We start from the raw sequence: 22,292 nt of genomic DNA, 5'->3' as shown, positions 1-22,292 counted from the left end.
CAGGTCCTGAGCACAGGAAGGGGCGGTCTAATATAGGGCACAGCACCTCCTCTTCCGGGTCAGGACCAGGGGAGAACTTCCTAGTTCAGATGCTCCAGGATCACAGAGCGCAGTCACATGATCAGGGTTTCAGACATGACGAGATGATCACAGAACCAGACAGTGCAGGATCTTAGGAAACATCACATGATCAAGGTTTCAGACATGACGAGATAATTGCAGAACCAGACAGTGCAGGATCCTAGGAAAGGTCACATGATCAGAGTTTCAGACATGACGAGATGATTGCAGAACCAGACAGTGCAGGATCCTAGGAAAGGTCACATGATCAGAGTTTCAGACATGACGAGATGATTGCAGAACCAGACAGTGCAGGATCTTAGGAAATGTCACATGATCAAGGTTTCAGACATGACGAGATGATTGCAGAACCAGACAGTGCAGGATCTTAGGAAATGTCACATGATCAAGGTTTCAGACATGACGAGATGATTGCAGAACCAGACAGTGCAGGATCCTAGGAAAGACACATGATCAGGGATTCTAGACATGACGAGAAGATCACAGAAGGCAAAGCAGAAACGCAGGCATCTTGCAGCTCAGCAGACATGAGGTGAGTGTGCACACTGCTCTAGGGTCACGAGGCAAAACAGACATGGCGGACATAACAGACATGGCAAGCATGACACATATCTTCCCTACCCGATCCATCTATTATGGTAAACGGCATCACGCTCTCTCCCGCACCTGAAATCCGCTGCCTCAGAGTAACTCTCGACTCTGCCCTGTCTTTCAAACCACACGTCCAATCTCCTGCCACCTCCTGTCGCCTCCAACTCAAAAATATTTCCATAATCCGTCCCTTCCTCAGTCCTCAATCTACTAAAACTCTTGTACATGCCCACATCATCTCCCACCTTGACTACTGCAACACTCTCCTCTGTGGCCTTCCTGCTAACTCTCTTGCACCACTCCAGTCTGTCCTCAATTCTGCTGGCCGACTAATCCACCTCTCTCCTCACTACTCCCCTGTCTCCCCCCTCTGCAAATCCCTCCATTGGCTCCCAATTTCCCAACGAATCCAGTTCAAACTACTAACACTGACCTACAAAGCCATCCACAACCTTTCCCATCCCTATATCTCTGAACTAATCTCCCAATATCTTCCCTCACGTAATCTTCGATCCTCCCAAGACCTCCTACTCTCCTCCACACTTATTCGTTCCTCACACAACCGCCTCCAAGATTTCTCCCAAATATCCCCTATCCTCTGGAATTCCATGCCTCATCACTAGAGTTGAGCGACTTTGGTCGGATCGGGTTTCGTGAAACCCGACTGAAACAAAATTTGAGTCGGATGAAACTGGTCTGACCAGGACAAAAAAAGTCGAAGTTTCGGCCGAAACCCGACCCCAATGTTAGTCAATGAGGAATAAAAGCCGGCATTGAGTGGATGAATGTCATCCGCTCAATGCTGACTTTTATTCCCCATTGACTTGCATTGGGGTCTGGTTTCGGCTGAAACTTCGACTTTTTTTGCCCTAGTCAGACCAGTTTCATCCGACTCAAATTTTGTTCCAGTCGGGTTTCACGAAACCCGATCCGACCAAAGTCGCTCAACTGTACTCATCACGTCCGATTATCCACCACCTACGGATCCTTCAATCGGAACCTGAAAACCCATCTTTTCAGGAAAGCTTACAGCCTGCAATGACCATTCTGCTGCCTCACCACCGCCTGAGCTGCTGCACCCCCGACCTTCTGTCTCTTCCCCACTATCCCGTAGAATGTAAGTCTGCATGGACAGGGTCCTCTCCCCTCTGTACCAGTCTGTCATTGTAAATTTGTTTACTGTTAACGATATCTTTACCCCCCTTCTCATGTACAGCACCATGGAATTAATGGCGCTATATAAATAATAATAATAATAATAATTTCACCTGTAATGCGCCATGGAATAAATGGCACTATAATAATAAATAATAAATTAATAATTTTAAAATGTTCAATCATTTTTTTTCAGCAGTGACCGCAATTCCTTTAACTAGTTTAATGAGTTGCAAAAAGAAAAATAAATTCAAATCCTTCAGAGTTCCAGCTCCTACTCACGACTGCTCTTAGTGTTAGGCCTCATTCACACGTCAGTTTCTTCCATACGAGTGCTGTCATTTTTTTTCTCGTTCTTTTGACAGTCTATGGGGCAGTTCACATGTCCAATTTTCTTTTTGAACCGATTGGTCCTCGCAAAATCATAGAAACCTATCCGATATTGACCTGACTGTCAGATTGAATGCGGCAATGAAAGTCTATGGGTCCGTTAAAAAAATTGGATGATATCCGTGAAATGTCCATTTTTCACTGACTGATCGATAAGAAAAGGTGAAGATTTTTTTTCCCATCAGTAAAAAAAAAATGCTGAAACTCTGACCAAACTCTGATGAAAATCTGCTGAAATTCTGACCTTTTTGTTGTAAGTAAAAAAAACCTGTTGTCTGAAAAAAGCCTTAGGTCTCATTCATACATCAGTGTGTTTTTTTATTGCATGCAAAAATTCTTCCAACATTCATCAGTGTGTTTTTTTTATCAAAGTTTTATCAGAGTTTGGTCAGAGGTTCATCTTTTTCTTGGCTGAAAAAAAGGAGGAAGGTTCTTGAAGCTTCTTAAGCTTCTTTTACCAGCCAAGGAAGAGCAGACAGCACATGGATGAGATTTTTTTTTCTCAGCACACATTTGGTCTGTGTGTAAATAATGTCATCTGAACAGCCCAATTGAAGTTCATGGGTCGCGAAAAAAGAACTGTATGCCATGCAGATCATCCTTATTGCATCTTATTTTTGTGGATACATTGTAATTATTAACACATCAAACTGCATTTGTTCTTGTAAATTTTATACCGTTGATGTATAAATTTAGACTTCACATCAATGTAAAAAAGCAAACACGGATGACAATGTAAAGGAAAATCATCCATTTTTTTCTGGATGAGTAGATAAGTCTAATTGTAGAGCTGTGCTGATGCATAAAGCAAGTGAAGACAGAAGCCCATCGGCTACTGAGAACTCTCACATCCAGCCTATATTACAGATAGGGACACTCACACAAGAGGAAAATCTGAAACTTGGATCAGGCTGCAAACTGATTATCTGGCGGTCTGAAAATGAATGAAATAATGAACATAGCAGGCAGAAACTAAGTGCAAGTTTATTAAATAAAGGTAACTACTAACACGTCAAATTATTTTTTTCCATGTCAAAAATGTCCATAGCTAAATGTCCAATGTATATTGCCGCCAGACTCTAAAATGCGGTATGAAAATACCCCTCAGAATCCCAGGTCTGTTCTGGAAGAATTTTTGCATTAGAAGAAGTTGAACCACTAAGAAACTTTGGGAAAATACAAAGTGCAGCATCACCATCTTCAGTACAATAGGAGTACTACATGCATACGCTGCCTTCTAGTCCAGCGTCATTTTCTTTATCATATGTGAGCACATTTTCTCTTAGAGGAAGAAAGAAAATGGTAAAACCAAAGAAAGCAAAGACAGTCTCGCTGCGCACACCGACAGTGCTCACCGCTGAGCGCTGAGTCCGGGTTTCCAGCGCAATCCCCGAAAAACAGGGTTGCAATAAAAACCCTGACATTTCACCATTATGTGGCCGACGGAGTCACTGAACAGTTTTTTTTCAGACACGTGTGTGAACATAGTCTCACTTCAATGCAAATAGAGGCGATTTTTGGTGAATCCGACAGAATATGTGATAAATTAATCACTTTTTCCTCCCCAGTTTGAAATCTTTCAGTTAAGATCGATTTTTTCAATGTACGTGAAAAAAACCGACCAACTTTTTGGATGAGACTTTGATCAGAGTTTGGTCTGAGTGTTGTCAGTTATTCTAATTCGTGGAGAAAAAAAAGTTTCTCCACCTTCTCCATTCTGACAGTACTTGAAAATTGTACCCCACTGTAATGCAGGCTCGGACTGGCCCACTGGAGAACAGGAGAATCCTCCGGTGGGCCCCTGTGCAGGATTGGGCCACCACCCTCTTATATGAGCAGTTCTTGGCACAATATACTTGATTCAGAAAATGGGAAAAAAAAATCAAAGTGCGGTGAAACTGCAAAAAAAAAAAAGGCAATTCCACAATTGTTTTTTTTACCATGTTCACTAAATACTAAAACTGACCTGCCATTATGATTCTCCAGGTCATTACGAGTTCACAGACACCAAACATGTCTAGGTTCTTTTTTATTTAAGTGGTGAAAAATAAAATCCAAAATTTCTAAAAAAAAAAAAAAAAAATGACATTTTCCGAGTCCCGTAGCGTCTCCATTTTTCGTGATCTCGGGTTGGGTGAGGGCTTATTTTTTGCGTGCCGAGCTGACGTTTTTATTGATAGCATTTTGGTGCAGATACGATTTTTTTTGCATTTTAATGCAATGTTGTGGTGACCAAAAAAACGTAATTCAGGCATTTTGATTTTTTTTCTCATTACGTTATTTATCGATTGGATCAATTCTTTCTATACATTGATAAATTGGGCGATTTTGAATGCAGCTGTTAGGGGCACATGTCAGCTGATAAAATCAGCTGACATGTGCCGGAAAAGTTGCAGGCTCATAGCCGGAGCCCGCAGCAAACAGGGGGAGCCAACCTTAGATGTAACTATACGTCTAAAGTTGTAAAGGGGTTAAGTGAGGCCTAAGGATGAGAGTTTGGTTTTGGAGAACCCTTATCCTTTAGTATTGTAAAGTGGTTTCCCAGTTTTAGGAAAGTGGACCCCAAACATTGCTTGTCATGTGAAATAATGAAATAATGAAAGTCATGTAAAAATACCTCCCCAGGTACCGTGCTGACTGTCCGCATATTTTGGCTGCTTTGCTGTGTCACTGGTGAGGCTGCAGTGGTGACGTCACGTCGACAGCTCACATCATTGCTGCAGCCAATCAGTGAGATCAGCAGCTTGTGCCATCTACTTCAGCCAAGGCGCTAAGCTCAGTGATTGCCTGCAGCGGTGTTGTGAACTGTCGAGCCGCAGATAATGTAATTATTTTAGTTTTTTCAGTTGCTTGCTCGGCAGCAGCATATTCCGGAGCAGTTGCCACCACTCACATCAGTCTCTGTCACAACAGTCTAAGTTCCCTATTTAAAGGAAATGTATCATCAGAAAATGAAATATTTTTTAAATTAGGTTTTTGCGGTCCATGTCTTTTTTAAAGAAAAAAAAATTGACAATGTTTTTTTTTCCCTCCAAATCACGATCTTTATTAGAAAACTAAATTAGTAATGTTAAAATTTTCACAGTGACCACTGCGGCTATGTTATAGTCATACTTCCTGTTCTTTCAGGAAGAGTTTACAGCAGTTTCATTATCATCAGAGGCAGAATTACGATGACCGGTAACACCTGTATACACAGATGATAACACAGGATCTACCAATCACAATAGGCGGTGTCACAGCTGACCTCCCCCCCCTCCCTTTACTATGACCTTTGCAAATGCTCATCAGATGCTTCGGTGCATAAGATATCATCGGGGTGTGTTCATTTTTGCTAAAGCTACAGATGGCTTTAAGGAGGCATCCGGAAGCATAAGTCTAAAAGGCCTCAGTGGTCAGTGTAAAAATTACAGACTTTCACTTTTTTAATACAGATTGTTTTATGAAGAAAACAAACACTGATACGTGGCCAAACACATTAGACTAATGTCCAAACCCACTGACTTTGGTGAGACTTCTTGACCATCTAATGCGGATACAAGTCCCTGGACTCTCTCTGTTCTCACGGGAAAATAAGTCTCCAGAAAGGCGTCTGGTAGTAGCTTACTCCTCTCTCCCCATACAGGATACGTGCATGCTCGGCTAAACTGAGTGTACATTCTTTCGACTTTCGACTAACCTCTGCCCTAATCCGTACCTCCCACTCCCGACTCCAAGACTTCTCCCGTGCTGCGCCAATCCTCTGGAATGCTCTACCCCAAGATATTAGGATCATCCACAATTTGCATAGTTTTAGGCGCTCGCTCAAAACGCATTTGTTCAGAGCGGCCTATCACATTCAGTAATCAAAGTCATGTTATGTTTGTGTGTGTGTAGCCCATTCACTATCTCCATCTAACCCCCACCCCCTGAAGATGGCTGGACCGTCATTGTAAATACATCATTGTAAATACAAACCTATGCTTTGTATCTCCCCCACCTCATTGTAGATTGTAAGCTCCACGAGCAGGGTCGTCTTATTTCGCTTTAATTATTGTATTGTTAACGTTGTTACTTATGACTGTTGTGTTTGAAACTGTTCAACTGTAAAGCGCTGCGGAATATGTTGGCGCTATATAAATAAAGATTATTATTATTATTACATTGTGAGAGATAACTGATGGCCGTACAGCCGTGTATACTGTGATATACACCTCTTCTTCCACATATTTCTTTAGCCCCAAGGTCTTTTTTTTCATCGTCGCATTCTGACAGCCATAACTTTTCTATTTTTCCAATTTTGCAGATGACGGCCTGTATTTTGTGGGAGGAGGAGTATATTTCATTATCTCTTTTTAAGCCTGTTGTTTAGTGGGGTGCCAGTCAGGAAATTCAAGGGATACTACACATTGTAGGCCTTTTGGTGCCTTTTTAGCTGCATACACTTACCTGTGTGCATTTATTGTTATGTCCTGATGAAGAGATCAATTCGGTCTTGAAATGCGCAGACCATAATGATTCACCCTCAACTGGCCTCTGACTGCCATAGAAAGCCATAGGGGATGATATTGTGGTGAAAGAGGGATAACCGTTTAGACGCAGCCATCACTTTTGCTTGTGGAAGCCTAAGGGTTTACGTTGACAGAATCCAAGCTATCTGTAATTTCTGGGTGGCTCAGTGGTTAACACTATAGCGCTGGGGTCTTGGATGCAAATCCTACTAAGGACAACATCTGCAAGGAGTTTGGATGTTCTCCCCATGTTTGCGTGGGTTTCCTCCAGGTTCTCTGGTTTCCTCCCACATTCCAAAGACTGCAGGGAATCTAGATTGTAAGCCCCATCGGGGACAGCACCAGTAATGTCTGTAAGGCGCTGTGGAATAAATTGGCGCTATATAAATGAGTAAAATAAATAAATAAAATAAAAATAAGCAGCCATTGAGAATATACACCACAGCCAGGACTATTGGTGTATTTCAGTGTGGGCTCTCCTTCAGCTTAGCTGCTCGTCCTTTGATGGGGTCGTGTAGTTACATGTTTCATCAGATCTGCAGCGGTTTTGAGGTCGGCTATGGGTTCAAATATAACATTAGACAAGAAAAGACCCGACGTCTGTAATTATTCTGGGAAGCATTCTAAATTTGTTGCGTTGAGTCACTATAACTACAGACGTGACTCTCAGGTCGGCAGCGATGTTCCCAACGTTCCTCCTAATTAGGCAACATGTTCCCAACCTTACAACTGGGTTCACTATAGGCATTTTTTTACATTTGTTTCTACATGCTTTTTAAAAAGGATTGTTCACTTTTATGGCCATCTTATTGCATATCATCTTAAATGCATATATTTGTGTTAAAAATCATTTTTGCAATTTGCTTTCATTAAAAATGTTGCATTATTTGCCTTCTACAGCCTCTTTGTTGTACTTTACTTTTTATTGCTGGCTGCAGAAGGAGTTTACTGAGAATCCATCAGTGAGCCCTTTCTGACAGTCTTATGGGAGAGTTGGTAGATTTTTCATTTCTCTTTTTTTGGGCACCTGTTAACTGGTTTATGACCTCAGACCACATTACAGGTGATTGTGCAGGGAAGCAAAGAGCCACAAAGTCAAATAGGGCAATTTTTTTTAATGAAATCCAATTGCAAAAATTATTTTTACCTCAAAATACATGAAGTTGAGTAAAAAGAAGGAAACATCTCCTTTATTTTTTGCTGGAATGCACACATTTGAACCAATAGTCAGCAATGTGTAATCCTGCTAAATCAGACATGCTTTCTTCAGTGAGGAGTTTTGTGTGTCTGTCTTTCACAGAACAACTTTGTGTTAGTCACTCCATGTTGTTCAGATCCTTGGACTGTGGGAGCCATTGTAAAACCTTCAGCTGGATCCTTTTGAGGTCGTCTATTGTGGATTTTGACGTGTTTAAGATCATTAGCCATTTGTAGAAGCCATCCTCTTCCTCTTTTCAACGTCAGCTTTTTTACAGATGGTGTTATGTTTGCATCAAGAATTTGTTAAAATTTCATTAAATCCATTCTTTCCTCTACCCGTGAAATGTTCCTCGTTCCATTGGCTGCAACACCACCCCAAAGCATGATTGATCCACCCTCATGCTTATTGGTTGGCGAGATGTTCTTATCTTGAAATTCTGTGCCCTTTTTCCTCCACACATACCTTTGATCTTTGTGGCCAAAGAGTTCTATTTTAACCCCATCGGTCCACAGGACTTGTTCCCAAAATGCATCAGGCTTGTTTAGATGTTCTTTTGCATACTTCTGATGTTGAATTTTATGATGAGGAAGCAGGGGAGGTTTTCCTCTAATGACTTTTATATGAAGGCCATAATTGTGCAGGTGTCTCTGAACAGTAGACTAATGTTCCATAACCCCAGAGTCTGCTAAATCTTGCTGAAGATCTTTTGCAATCAAGCGGGGGGGGTTCTAATTTGCCTATCTCGAAATCCTATGAGCAGCTCTCACTGAAATTTTGCTTGGTCTTCCAAATCTTATCTTGACCTCCACTGTTCCTGCTAACTGCCATTTCTTAATTACATTTCAAACCGAGGAAAGGGCAACTTGAAAACACTTTGCTATCTTCTTAATAGCCTTCTCCTGCTTTGTGGGTCTCCACCATTTTCAGAGTGCTAGGTAGCTGCCTCGAAGAATCCATGGCTGTGGTTTTTTGGCACAATCTTAGAGGGGGCTAGGATTTTATAAATCTGGGGAATCTGCATCACCTGGCCTTTCCTAACGATGATAGTGAACAAGTCATAACCCTAACAGGCTAATTAAGGTCTGAATCCTTGGTCAAAGTTATCTGAGCACACAAATCTCCAAAGGTGCCCAAACTTATGCATTGGTCCATTTTCCTTTGTGTAATTTTTAAAATGTAAAAAAATGACAATATATATTTTTTCCTAAAATACAAAGGAAATATGTCATCTTTAATTTTAGGCCTTTTAGAGATCATGTCATCTCCAGCTTGCTTATATGTTCACAATAACAATAATTTTGAACAGGGGTGTCCAACTTTTACATAGCTCTGTATATAGGTGCCTGCCCATCCTGTCTCTGCCTCTGTTGCCATTTGGCGCTGCACTCTTGTTGCAGGTGACATCTCTAGTTCTGTGAGACTTGTAGTTACGTCCATTTTCTGAGATCAAGAGTTAACTTTTGCAAGTGTTTGCTTCCTACTATTTTGCCTGGGTGGGGCTGCAAATTATTTAAGCTCCTATAAGCCTGATGTCCATTGCCAGTTATAATTTGACTAGCTCCAGTGACCATCCCAGTATCCTGCTTTGCTTCTGAGCAGACATTAATGATTTTGACCTCGGCTTGTTTTTTGACTACACTCCTGCCTTATGATTTTGTTCCTGCACTGACCTCCTGGTTCTGACCCCGGACACCAGACCATTCTTCTTGCCAGCTTGCACCACTGAACAGCAGATAACTCCATGACCCCAGCCTAGGGGTCTCTGTTAAGTCCAGATATCTGTATAGGATTTAAAGTGTGAAGGCCGGACAACCCCTGGGATCTGGAAAACAGAGTAGCTAGTGCCAAGCCTGTTTGTGGTAGCCATCTTTAGCGCTGCCAGGAGACCACAAAAAGTGCCTCTGTTACAAAGTGTAACCTATAACTGGAAGCAGGGAGGTACAGGATTAAATAGTGAGTAGTCCAGCCCAAGGCTCAAGCAGGGCTCTAACAAGACAGAGTTGAGGAGTAATAATGAGTGAACGTTCTTGGGTAAGGTGTTATCATGCTTGGGTGCTAGCCGAGTGATTTCAGCGTGCTCAAAAAATACGTTCCAGTCACCGCAGTTGCATGTCTCGTGGCAGTTGCAACACATGCAGGGATTGTTTAATAAACATGTAATCCCTGCATGTGTTGCAGCTGTCGAACAGCCACGAGACATGCAACTGTGGGGACTCATACATATTTTTCAGCATGCCGAAGACATTAGGTTAGCACACGAGCATGCCAGATAACACCTTGTCCAAGAATGTTCGCTCATCACTATTGAGGAGTTAACCCACAAGCTCACTGCCTGGACAGAACCACAAGTCCCAGAATGAAGGTGCAATGCCGTCTAGTGACAGGAGTGTAATACCATGGCCGCCGTGGGGTAGCTTCTGTGGCCGCTCCAGTACTCACTGTGCTGGAACTGTTTCATCTCCGGTATGCTGTCCTCTTTGGGGACCCAAATGACTGCAGACTGAGGCTGGAAACAACTTAAACAACTCAGCTTTATTCTCTTCAGGGCACAGCATGTCCACCACGGCTACTGGACTCTTTACTCGGCAACAGCAATACATCTTCATCTACAGCAGTACGTTACTTCTTCCTTCACTTCACACGTATGAACCACACAGACAAGCTGACACGTCACACGGAGCACGGTGAACACGGAACACTTCCCTTCTTCCAGAGCCCAACTTCAGCCCACGAAGGTACCTGACTTATCCATTATAGCTCACCCCTTTACGGCACTGTTGCTCCTGTTCGTGTCCTAGGTTCACAGCTCACTAGACTCTCCACAAAGCTCCTGTACTCCAGCTGCTACTTCCACAGGGGGCTCTCCCACGGACCTCCCTGGCTTGCACTACTCCAGTCACGGGCTGGAATCAATAGACTGGCTTGTATTGTCACTTCAGCTCTTCTTTGCTAGCTGACTTGACCACTGAGACCCCTTCTTCCGTCTCCTTAGTCCTACAGTTCCCAGTCTCTAACTGCAGGACCTCCAGTACCACAACGTACTGGCTACTGCTGTAGGCATATGCTGTTCTTCACTTCTGTCCAGTATAGCTACCCGCGGCTCAACTAACTCTTGAGGGAAAAACTATCTCCTTTTCTGTCTCTCACTAGCCACTCCACTCAGGCCCCCTCCTAACAGTCTTCTCGCTAGTTGAGCTCAGTGCCCCATCTAGTTCCCCATCTAGTGGCCCTTTTCTAATACTACAACTAACTTAGTAACTAATGTGTGGACGCAAACACACACACACAACATACATACAACACGCAGATAATGCAAAATAATGTTACGATTCACAGGGCGAGGCCCTTGACCTCCTTACAGGAGCAGAAGTGCAAGGGAGTGAGTACAGATGAATCATGGATGTTACCGTGTTCTAGAGGATTCTCCTCTGATTTACCATCTCTCTTGAGACTTTTATTGAGTTAATAAGATTTTTATTTCCTCAGCTCAGCTACAATCATGGCTACAACCGCAACCATCAAAATCCTGAACACCTCAAGACCAAAACCATCATTTACTCCAAAGAAGACTGGACATCTCAATCCCATAAAGAGAAAGATGTTGAAAATTGCAGCTGAGGAATATCTCCCCATGGTTCTGCAACCTCCACCGGAGGCTGAGTCTATCCAGCAATATGCCATTTCTCTGACTGGGTCTGGAAGGATGGGTATCTCCGATGACTCTGTGAATGAAATGCGGGAGACCTGCAAAAACCTCGATAAGGTGAGGGCACTTCTGCTATAATTACTGGGATTGGTATAAAGCTGACTATATATGGAGAGTCTTCCCACAATGAGTGGACAGATATGATATGTATGTTGAGTTGGCCATATGGGAAGATTTGTCCCTAATTCACAATTCTTCACCATCAGGAGACACTGGCTTTTAAAAACAGCATATGTAAAACTAAGTGTGAAATGATAGGAATTATTTTTTTTATGTGGAATTATAAAATAGAGAACCATTTGTTAAGAATGAGAATGTCTATGTCCAAATTGGGCCAACCTAGGACACCACAGAAGGACCTTGTTCTTGTTTCTGTCTTATGTCCTTGCCATATTCTTTGGGGTATTTCATCAAATGTAACAGCTGAGAGCCCTGCTGATCCCAAGAATGAAGAGAGGGAGATGCCTTCAGCTTTTCTTCTGTGGCACACCATTTGATAGGAATCTGTCAGCAGGATTTCCCCCAAAAAACTATATGTGTGTGGTCATGGTAGGTACGAGGGTTGCAGTGACGAGGCGCGAGATGGATTCTGCTTTTAGTAACAACTTTTATGGTTTGATGCCGATAAGGCTATCCTAAGCAACCGCACCAAATAACAGAACTTGTCCTCGCAGGGACTCAATACAAACAAACAGTGGTTATAAGAACACGACTACTCCGGCAAAGGCCGGTCACTATAGGGCCGCGGTATGGCCGGCTACGGGTCCTTAATTATGTGGTGTCACTTATCCGTCCTGACGCCCCTCGACATCCTGGACGATGGTGCTTCGGCGTCGTAGCCACTGGGCCCAGCAACTGAGGATCTGGCGTAGTCTTCGGGCGTACCGACTCCCAGGCAAAGCAGGGGCACAACAGGCCCTAGAAAGGTTCTTTGGCGGGATGTCCCCCGGCAGAGGCAGCAGGACACTGCCTGGGGGTTGGAGAGTCAAGGCCGCAGCCCCTGAAGGGGAGCAGGCAGCGGCGGGGCTGAGTGGCAGTTGGTAGGCCACTGGCGCAACCAGCAGCTGCACTAGGGGACCCGCGGCAGGCGACGACCCGGCTCTTGCCACGGACTGGAGCGGGGCAGTGGAGTGAGGCGGAAACTGCTGCAGGTTGGGGTGAAGCAGCGGTTTTCTGTCGGTCGGCTCGGCGCCGTCTCTCTGCAGTCCACCGTGAGCCTCCCTCCCGTCGCTGTCCTCCTCTCTGGTTTCTGCTCGTGTCTCTTGCTCCCTGGCGCTCCCACGATCTCCTGCTCCTTCTCTCCCATTCTGCTGACTCACTCTGACTTGCGCGCTCTGCCCCTTTTATATAGGTTCCTCCCCCTACCTTTCTGTCAGTCTCAGCGGTGCGTCCCCTAACTCTGCTCCCCGGAAACAGGTTCCCTGGGAACTTAGATGACGGTCCCCTTGGTTCCGGCCCGGACACTCGGCGGGGGCCCTTCCTCCTACATGAGCATGTAGCTCTTTCAAAGACTAGTCCAGCAGTGTGTTTACATGGCCAGTCTGTCCCTCTGTTGATGAGAAATAAATGCTTTTATTGATATGCAATTGAGGCTGAAGAGCAATGGTAGATGTGAAGCCTCTGTCACTCCACCTCTATTCTCTGCCCAGCCTTGATGCCTCCTCCTGCTTGACTGACAACCTTTATGCTTTGTGACTTCAGGTAAAGGAGCCGTCAGTCAAGTAGGAGGAGGCGGCAGTTGGTGGCGAATAGAGCTGGAGTAACAGAGGCTTCAGATCTACCATAGCTCTTAAGACTTATTTTCATATCAGTTCAAAAGCTGACTTCTTAACAGAAGTATTAACTTGCCATGTAATTAGGTATTGCTGGACTTGCCTTTGAAGAAGCTACACACGCATATAAATAGTTTGGGGTGTGAAACCGCGCTGACAGATTCCCTTTAAGGGTTTGTATGCACTGATGTGTAAGCTGGCCACCGGCGGTAGTCGTGTGAGTGGGCCTCACTCTCCATGGCGGGGCCAGTTGTAGATTAAGTGTTGTGGGTGTACAAGTGTGACATTATTCCTTGATCTGTTCCCTCCATCATCATTTCCATTGCACTTGGTGTAGTCCCGCTCCCGGTAACCATTTCAACCAATAATCCTGAACAGTCTTTACAAACATTGTCCATTTTATGCATGGCCAAACTGATGAATATGGGATTACAGGTTATATATTCTCCCCCTCCATTTTCCATACAATACACCAGCTCCATTCCCAGACTTACAGTTTGCATTTTGTTCCCAATCACAAGGACCACAGGGGCTACAGGGACATGGGGAGAAGTTATTTTCTGCATTTTCTTAGGGGTAGGGTCATACTTTGAGACGATGCTCCCTGTTTCAGTACCCACAGCTGGGTGCTACTTTTTCCTAAGGTCCCCTTCTCACTAGAGAATACGTTTCCCGGACTTACAAGCTTTTCTTTTTGCAGGGATCCCCACTTGCCTGTGATGTCTTACCGCCTCTGTCACTAGTTCCTTTCCAGGCTGACCCTTGAAGTTCCACAACCAATAATCCTGTCTTCCTTCTTTCACCTCCTTCCCAACAAGGACTACTTACTTCCTATATCCCTAAGACCTTCCCAATGGTTCCCACAGAGGGCCGTGCCTCCCCATTCCATGGGGCCAGCCTTGCAGTTAACCCTGCAGGAGCGTGAAACACACAACGGCCATAGAGATAAAATACTTTTTAAAATATCCACAAATATAACCACACAAAATAACTTTCAGCACACTTACCTCGACGTCTTCATGAGCGAAATAGGATTCCTTGTCGACTCTCACAGATGTACGAGAAAACAGTGTTTGGTTTCCCGAGTTCTACTAGGACAACCCCTTCTTGATCAAAATGTTTGGCTAACAATATGACGTAATTTTTTAGGGTGAAAAAACCCTTTTAAAAATGTATTCCATCTTATATCTCTGGGATCATCATCACTGTATAGTCGGTGGTGCTCCGAACGCTGAGATTCTGCAATCTTCAGAGAAAGAAGCTGCCGTGCTAGTAACTCTATCTTCCTTCCCTTTGCACTCTGGTCCCCACTGTGCAGGGAACGGTCATACAGCTCCATGTTATGGATGGGGTTGGCTGCAGATCACTGTACAGCCAGTGATCACCACTGTGCAGGAAAAAATTAGTATGGACGCAGCCCTAAACATAGCCTCCTTTATTCTAATGAAGGAGATCTTAGAGGTGGACGCAGCCCTAAACATAGCCTCCTTTATTCTAATGATGGAGATCTTAGAGGTTGACTCTCCCCCACAATTATAAATTGACTAGATGGTGGCCCGATTCTATCGCATTGGGTATTCTAGAGTCTCTGTTAAAATAAAAAATAGTTATATACTCACCTTCCGATGGCCCCCGGACTCTGTCCCGCCTCTCACCACGCTCCCAGCATCTTCCGGTCCCAGTAATGCTTTGTGCGAAACACCGCTGATGACGTCGAGCTCTCGCAAGAGTGACATCATCTCCGGCCCTTCTCGCTAATCATTACTGGGACTGGAAGATGATGGGAGCATGGTGAGAGACGGGACAGAGTCCGGGGGCCGTCAGAAGGTGAGTATATAACTATTTTTTATTTTAACATAGACTGTAAACTACCCGATGCGATAGAATCAGGCCACCATCTAGTGTATTATACTCATGTTACACCCGGAGCTGCTGTCACTGTTCTGCTGTTACCTAATGTATTGTACTCCAGTTACAGCCAGAGCTGCAGTCACTGTTCTGCTGTTACCTAATGTATTGTACTCCAGTTACACCCAGAGCTGCTGTCACTGTTCTGCTGTTATCTAATGTATTGTACTCCAGTTACTCCCAGAGATGCAGTCACTGTTCTGCTTTTACCTAATGTATTGTAGTCCAGTTACACCCAGAGCTGCAGTCACCGTTCTGCTCTTACCTAATGAATTATACTCCTGTTACAGCCAGAGCTGCAGTCACTGTTCAGATCTTACCAAATGTATTGTTCTGAAGTTACACCCAGAACTGCAGTCACTGTTCTGCACTTACCTAATGTATTGTACGCAAGTTACACCCAGAGCTGCAGTCACTGTTCTGCTGTTACCTAATGTAGTGTACTCCAGTTACACCCAGATCTGCAGTCACTGTTCTGCTGTTACTTAATGTATTGTACTCCAGTTACTCCCAGAGCTGCAGTCACTGTTCTGCTTTTACCTAATGTATTGTAGTCCAGTTACACCCAGAGCTGCAGTCACCGTTCTGCTCTTACCTAATGTATTATACTCATGTTACAGTCAGAGCTGCAGTCACTGTTCAGATCTTACCAAATGTATTGTTCTCAAGTTACACACAGAGCTGCAGTCACTGTTCTGCTCTTACCTAATGTACTCCTGTTACACCCAGAGCTGTAGTCACTGTTCTGCTGTTACCTAATGTAGTGTACTCCAGTTACACCCAGATCTGCAGTCACTGTTCTGCTGTTACCTAATGTATTGTACTCCAGTTACTCCCAGAGATGCAGTCACTGTTCTGCTTTTACCTAATGTTTTGTAGTCCAGTTACACCCAGAGCTGCAGTCACCGTTCTGCTCTTACCTAATGTATTATACTCCTGTTACACCCAGATCTGCAGTCACTGTTCTGCTGTTATCTAATGTATTGTACTCCAGTTACTCTCAGAGCTGCAGTCACTGTTCTGCTTTTACCTAATGTATTGCAATCTAGTTACACCCAGAGCTGCAGTCACTGTTCTGCTGTTACCTAATGTAGTGTACTCCAGTTACACTCAGAGCTGTAATCACTGTTCTCCTGTTACCTAATATATTGATTGTACTCCAGAATATGTACAGGATTGTGCCTGTGTAATGAGCGATGCAGCAGTGATGCCTTTAACGGCTGTAATGTGTCTGTACAATAAGCAATGCAGCCGTGTTGCCACACCGACTAAGCAACTGTCGCTGATTGGTCGCGGCCTAACTGCCACGACCAATCAGCAAGGCAGGATTTCCATTACAGACAGACAGACAGAATTAGACAATTATATAGTAAAAAGTGATTGTATGTTATCACAATAAGATGGAAATAACCCTTTACTTGACAAAATTTCATCAGCGTACTTGGAATATTCTGATGCTAGAAATCACTAATTTTTGCTTTACAATGTAAGGACCCTTTACCCACCATAGGATCCTCTAGTCTTCAGGTTGGGAACTCATAGGTCATATGTATATGGAGGGTTTTTTTAAGAATTTTTGGGAGCAGGTTTATCTTGAAAGACGCTTCCAAAATTTTCAATTGAAAAATGGCTTCCTATTCATATGTTCATTCCATTTTGTATTTTTCTTTCACTTCAGGTTTAGAAAAACTCCTGATGGGGTAAAAGAAAGTGCATGACACTTCATTAAAGCGTAATGCTCCAAACTACACTGTCTAATCAAAAAGCTGAGCAAAAAAACTCTACAAAAACTGCTCAAAGAAGGAGCATTTCCTGAAGCAGTTTCTACAAAAAAACTTGCTGTTTTTGACCAGCTCAAAAAATTGTCTACATGTACCCTTAGGTTATGTACACACAGTGCGCCCCTTGGACGCCATCGCAGCTGCTGACTTTTCCCAAGTGAAACTAGTTTAGTAAAGCACCAACGTTTTTTTTCCTGATGCAGCTTTGCCATTGTTCTTGTGGCAGCCTCAATGCCGCCGTCTCTTAGCTATGATACATTTTAATGGATAACAAACATAAAATAAGTGATGTTACAAAACAAGCTTTCGAGACTTCTTAGGTCTCTCCCTCAGGCATGGTATATAAGAAGTCTCGAAAGCTTGCTTTGTAACATAATTTATTTTATTTTTGTTATCCATTAAAATGTATAGTGACTACAAGATTACGGAATCTTGCTTTTCCCACTCAGAGCTTTCTTTTGTTATTATGGAACAACATCATTTCTTAATTTCCACCAATGTAGTAGAGTCGGGATTTTTCTGTCATGTTTTCTTTCTTGTCTTTCTTGCTAGTACACTAAAGATTTGGAAAACGTGTATGAAAAAAGCAATGAAAAAGTGACTGCACAAACTTCAACAATGGTAAGAATTTCCTTTTTTTCTTGGAAATGTTTCTTTCCTTATGGAAAAAAAAGAGCGTATATATGGAGGCAAAATGTAAAATTGCCTCTAGGAACGGGATTCATTCCACCATGGTATGTACCGTAAATCCCTTCTTATGCTGGGGAAGTAAAGGGGACCCAAAAATTACATTTACATCTGGACCTAGGATAAAAAGTCCGGGCACTTAAAGAGAAGCTCTGGTCTGTTTTAATTCATCCTTTTTTGGAATACATAAAGTAGCGGACTAATTTTCATCAGTATTTGGTTAGTGTAGGAAGGAGAAAAATGGTAATTGGCTCATCTTTTCTGAGGACAATTCATTGTGAAAACCACTTGTAGTCACATAGGAATCTCGGTAGACCTTGAGTGGTCAGGGTTTGGTGCAAGGAGTGTAGAAACACACCAGGATGGTATCCAGGTCTGGAAGGGGAGAGAAGGTCCATGAGGACTGGGCTTCAGCACCAATGAGAAAATGTTAAAACATAACTTTTACTGTGCAATTAAAAAAAGTGAGAAAAAGCAAAAAGATTAAGGATTCATAAGCTTAGGCGTTTCGGGTTATCCACACCTATTCACAGCTGTCAATAAGTGTAGCTAACCCGAAACGCGTAAGCTTATGGATCCTGGATCTTTTTGCTTTTTCTCACTTTTTTTAAAATTTTTTCATCGGTGTTGGATCCCAGTCCTCACGGATCTTCTCTTCCATTTGGTCAGTTTGTCAGTATTTACCATGAGAGTTTCATCAGTTTTTCAAAGAAATTCAGAGAGGGCACCACATCTTAGGGATACACCAAGGTCTGTATGGGAACACCATAGAATATACAAAGAAAAAGCTACAGACCAAAATTGGGATCACCTTAATACAAAAAATATATGCTTTATTGGATACACACAGACGTAACAATTGGGTTCTGTGTTTCATACATGTGACAGGGGATATAGGTGAACATCACGAAACAATCACTGACCTCAGGGAGACCAGTCAAAGAAAACACTGCGGCAGCCGGCAAAGGCGCTCAATCAGTGAAATCCTAGGTGCATTGCTCCCTGGGAAATACGAATAATATCTGACTAGTCCCGTGTTTGAGACTCTTAAATGAGGCTCCACGGACTTTATTTGCAGGGGATATAGGTGGACATAGTAGCTGTATATTCATGCTGCAGTGTTGTGTATAATTTATGATTGCATCCTATTTTGTAGCTTCACTGTTATTACATGACTTTTTTTTTTACCAGACGCTGCAGTGTTTGTGCTTTCTTGTAAACTTTCACCTGTATTTATATTGTTAAACAGCTATTGAACCAAGTGTTGTTGTTTTTTTGGCTGTTTCTTGGGGAGCTTATGGCCCTATTACGGACTAACAGGGTTATACTGTCATGGTTATGACTCTTAATTGTTTTTAATTGTTATGTCTGTGTGTATCCAATAAAGCATATATTTTTTGTATGAAGGTGATCCCAATTTTGGTCTGTAGCTTTTTCTTCGTATATTCATCAGTTTTTCTTGTCTGCTTTAAAACAAAAAAATTAACATTTTTTTTAAAATATCAGTCATAAACGGACAGCAAAAAGATATAACCAGGAGGTCATCAGTGCGCTGTTTAAGTCTTTCATGGACTCATAGATTTGTCTTGGATCGAAATTAAACATGTCTCCATAGACTATGATTGATTATTGACTCCATAGACTTATAATTCATCAAATCATGGATAGAGCACTATGAGAAAATTGGAAGTGTGAAAAGGGACTAAATATGTCTTTTCTTTCAGAAGTCATAATTCTAGGACATCTCTACTAACAACCCTGCACTGTGCTGTTCCTGTTATTCCTCCTACAAATGTGTAAATAAATTGCCATGTGGGCGTTGCTAATTTGGGGGGGAGTCCTCGCACTGTCCAATCAGTAGTGACAATGGCGGACAGTGTAAGATCTTGTCTGTGTATCGAACTTAATGGTTACAACCCAGTTGTCAATTTATTCACAAATATCTAAGGGGAATAACAATACAAACAACCAACCACTGATTTTACTGATGCCTCATTCTGAATCTTCCGTGTTCTGTCACATGGTCTAAATTTTGCAGTGAAGCCGCATATTAAAAATGCTTATCAGCCAAAAATACATGTATTTAAAAAAAACAAACAAAAGACAACTAAAAGACAACTAAAAGACTAGAATGTCTCCAAAAAACATCAAGATCCTTTAAGTCATTGGATAGAAAAGGGAAGGAGTGTTTCTCTTTGAACAAGTCTATTGGAGGAGCGACCTTTATACGGAAATCTTGGCGTAAAAACGGACATAATAAATTTGTGCTGAAGTTGTACTTTCCGTTATTAGGAGCGACAGTTTTTCTCTTTCCTGTCCACCTGTGATTCTGCCACCAGGGAGCTGGACACTACAATCAATGAAGAACATAAAGTAAGAGAAGAACCACTTTTTGCACTGATTGTTTTGAATTGTATTTCACTGGATTTTCATAGGTAATTTTTCTATTTATACACAAACATATATTAATCAGACATTTTATAGATCAAAAATTCTGATAGTCGGACATTTGTTTCCTATGGGGAACAGTTAAATGATCCATTGTCCCCATACACATTACATTAATGCCATCTGAACTCATCAATATTGGCGAGTTCCGCTGACATCTCACTGTGTATGGGGGCGCCAGCCAACTGATGGTTGGGAGAAATGTTGATCACCGTTGTCTGATTTTGGACTGCCGATAGCATTGTTCTCATGGAGATAAGCCACCGGCTGAAGTGCCAGTCCCCAACTTTCTCATAAAAATCACAGGAGCACCGCTTAGCCGAACGAGCGCTCCTGTCTACGGGAAAGTCGGCTGAACAATCGGCAGAAGTATCGTACAGCCCACTGGTGGACACAGACCGTAGAGGGTTCCTGCGAAAGAACAATATATGGGCCCTTTGTAAGAGCTCCTAAAAATGCTAAATTGGAGGTAGAGATGGGCCTCTTTACCTCTTGGGCCCTTGTGCTGCCGGTACATCCAACAGCCATCTAATATCTATGGCCAGCCTTTGTTTAACCTCAGACTATTTTTTTCCAATGGTTTAGTAATTTATATCATATTTCTGTGTATTGATAAGTATTTTTATTATTTCTTATTCAGATTTTGGAGTCCTTGTATCAGGTATGTCCATTAATATGCCTTGCACAGAATTAGTATAACGGCTTTGTTTTGGTGTGTACATTCACGTGTTGGTGTAGATGCACTACAATATCTTCCATAATCTGTTGCAGGATTACCAGCGTGAGGCGCAGCTTTTAGAAGAGGTGATTGTTTTTCATTATTAATATTATCTTCTTTTAGTTGCACTCAGAGACTGTTCTTACTTCCATCTGATGAACTGTAATTATAAAAGCACCTCACACATTATTGAAGGGGTTGTCCACCTAAAATAAATTATTAGCTATCCACAAAGTAACTGATAACTTATTGATTGGTGGGCGTCTGACCTCAGGGACCTGCACTGACTAGCAGATAGGGGAACTTGTATCTCCTTTAGAATGGAGCCGCGGGGCACAAGCTCGACCCCCACTCCATTCATTTAGTATGGGACGGTGCTTTGCTTTATTGGCAGCCACATAGAGAATGAATGGAGCGGTTGTCGAGCTTGCACCTAATGAAGATAAAAATGTCATGTTCTGCCAATCAGTGCCCATTAGTGGGGGGTCACAGCTTTTGGAGCACCACTGATCAATAAATTATCACTCATCTTGTGGAAAAGTGAACCCTTTCCACAAGAACAATCCCTTAAGGGGTTGTCCACTACATTTATATTGATGACCTATTCTGAAGGATAGGCCATCAATACCAATTCAGTAGAAGTCCAACACCCAGTATCCCCATCCATCACCTTTTATTAGTTCCTAACTGAAATTCTTAGCAATGGGATGTGCTCCATTTTGTACTCTGCCACCGTAGCTGATTGCAGTCGATGAATGGAGGTCCTGGATGTCGGACCTCCATGAAGACCTATCCTGAAGACAGGTCTTCAATATCTACTGAGCAGCATGGTTGCTTTGCAGCCCTGGGGTCCTGGGTTCAAATCCCACCAAGGACAACATCTGCAAGGAGTTTGTATGCTCTCCCCATATTTCCGTGGGTTTCCTCCGGGTTCTCCGGTTCCCTCCCATACTCCAATGACATACTGATTTCAGATTGTGAGCCCCAATGGGGACAGTGATGATAATGTATATAATGCACTGCAGAATATGATGGCGCTATGTAAGCAAAGCATAATAATATCGCAACCCATTTAAAGAGATTGCTTCTCCCCAAATTAAAAAAAAACAATCTCTCAGACTGCAGTCAAATAATAAAATAATTAACCCTCACTTTACCAGTTGCTCCGCTGCTCCTGTTGTGACACTTCCAGGGTACCCTTCTGGTCACTGTACTTTTTGCTCAGTCTGAACAAATATATGATGGCAGGAAATCAATCATTGGCCACAATGGTGATGGGTGTACAGTGGTTTTATGTCTGTCTTTGCCAGGCTAGAAGTACACAGCCGGTCTGTGCACTTCCTGCGCCATCCTGATTGCATGTG

The 22,292-nt window shown here is 42.8% G+C and overlaps 1 protein-coding gene across 1 annotated transcript; it reads left to right on the top strand.

Moving 5' to 3' along the window:
* Positions 1–492: 492 nt before the first annotated feature.
* On the top strand, positions 493–21,035 carry CCDC7 (coiled-coil domain containing 7). The gene is made up of 6 exons (XM_073582254.1): positions 493–613; positions 11,395–11,671; positions 17,628–17,696; positions 20,055–20,135; positions 20,851–20,871; positions 20,982–21,035. The coding sequence occupies exons 1-6, from the start codon at positions 531–533 to the stop codon at positions 21,033–21,035; spliced, it is 585 nt and encodes a 194-aa protein (XP_073438355.1). The 5' UTR covers positions 493–530.
* Positions 21,036–22,292: the final 1,257 nt, after the last annotated feature.

The sequence above is a fragment of the Dendrobates tinctorius genome, unplaced genomic scaffold (genome assembly GCF_039654945.1).
Source record: "Dendrobates tinctorius isolate UK_male_01 unplaced genomic scaffold, ASM3965494v1 ptg000070l, whole genome shotgun sequence".
NCBI classification, from domain to species: domain Eukaryota; kingdom Metazoa; phylum Chordata; class Amphibia; order Anura; family Dendrobatidae; genus Dendrobates; species Dendrobates tinctorius.
The sequence above is the reverse complement of the archived record's forward strand: the minus strand, read 5'-3'. Positions and strand labels throughout refer to the sequence as shown.

Bases quoted from the DNA above. Each gene is read 5' to 3' on its own strand.
- CCDC7 (XM_073582254.1), top strand. From the start codon at position 531: ATGATCAGGGATTCTAGACATGACGAGAAGATCACAGAAGGCAAAGCA. The intron at 11,672-17,627 runs GTGAGGGCACTT...CTTTCTTGCTAG, and splicing joins CCTGCAAAAACCTCGATAAG to TACACTAAAGATTTGGAAAA. The intron at 20,872-20,981 runs GTATGTCCATTA...AATCTGTTGCAG, and splicing joins TTTTGGAGTCCTTGTATCAG to GATTACCAGCGTGAGGCGCA.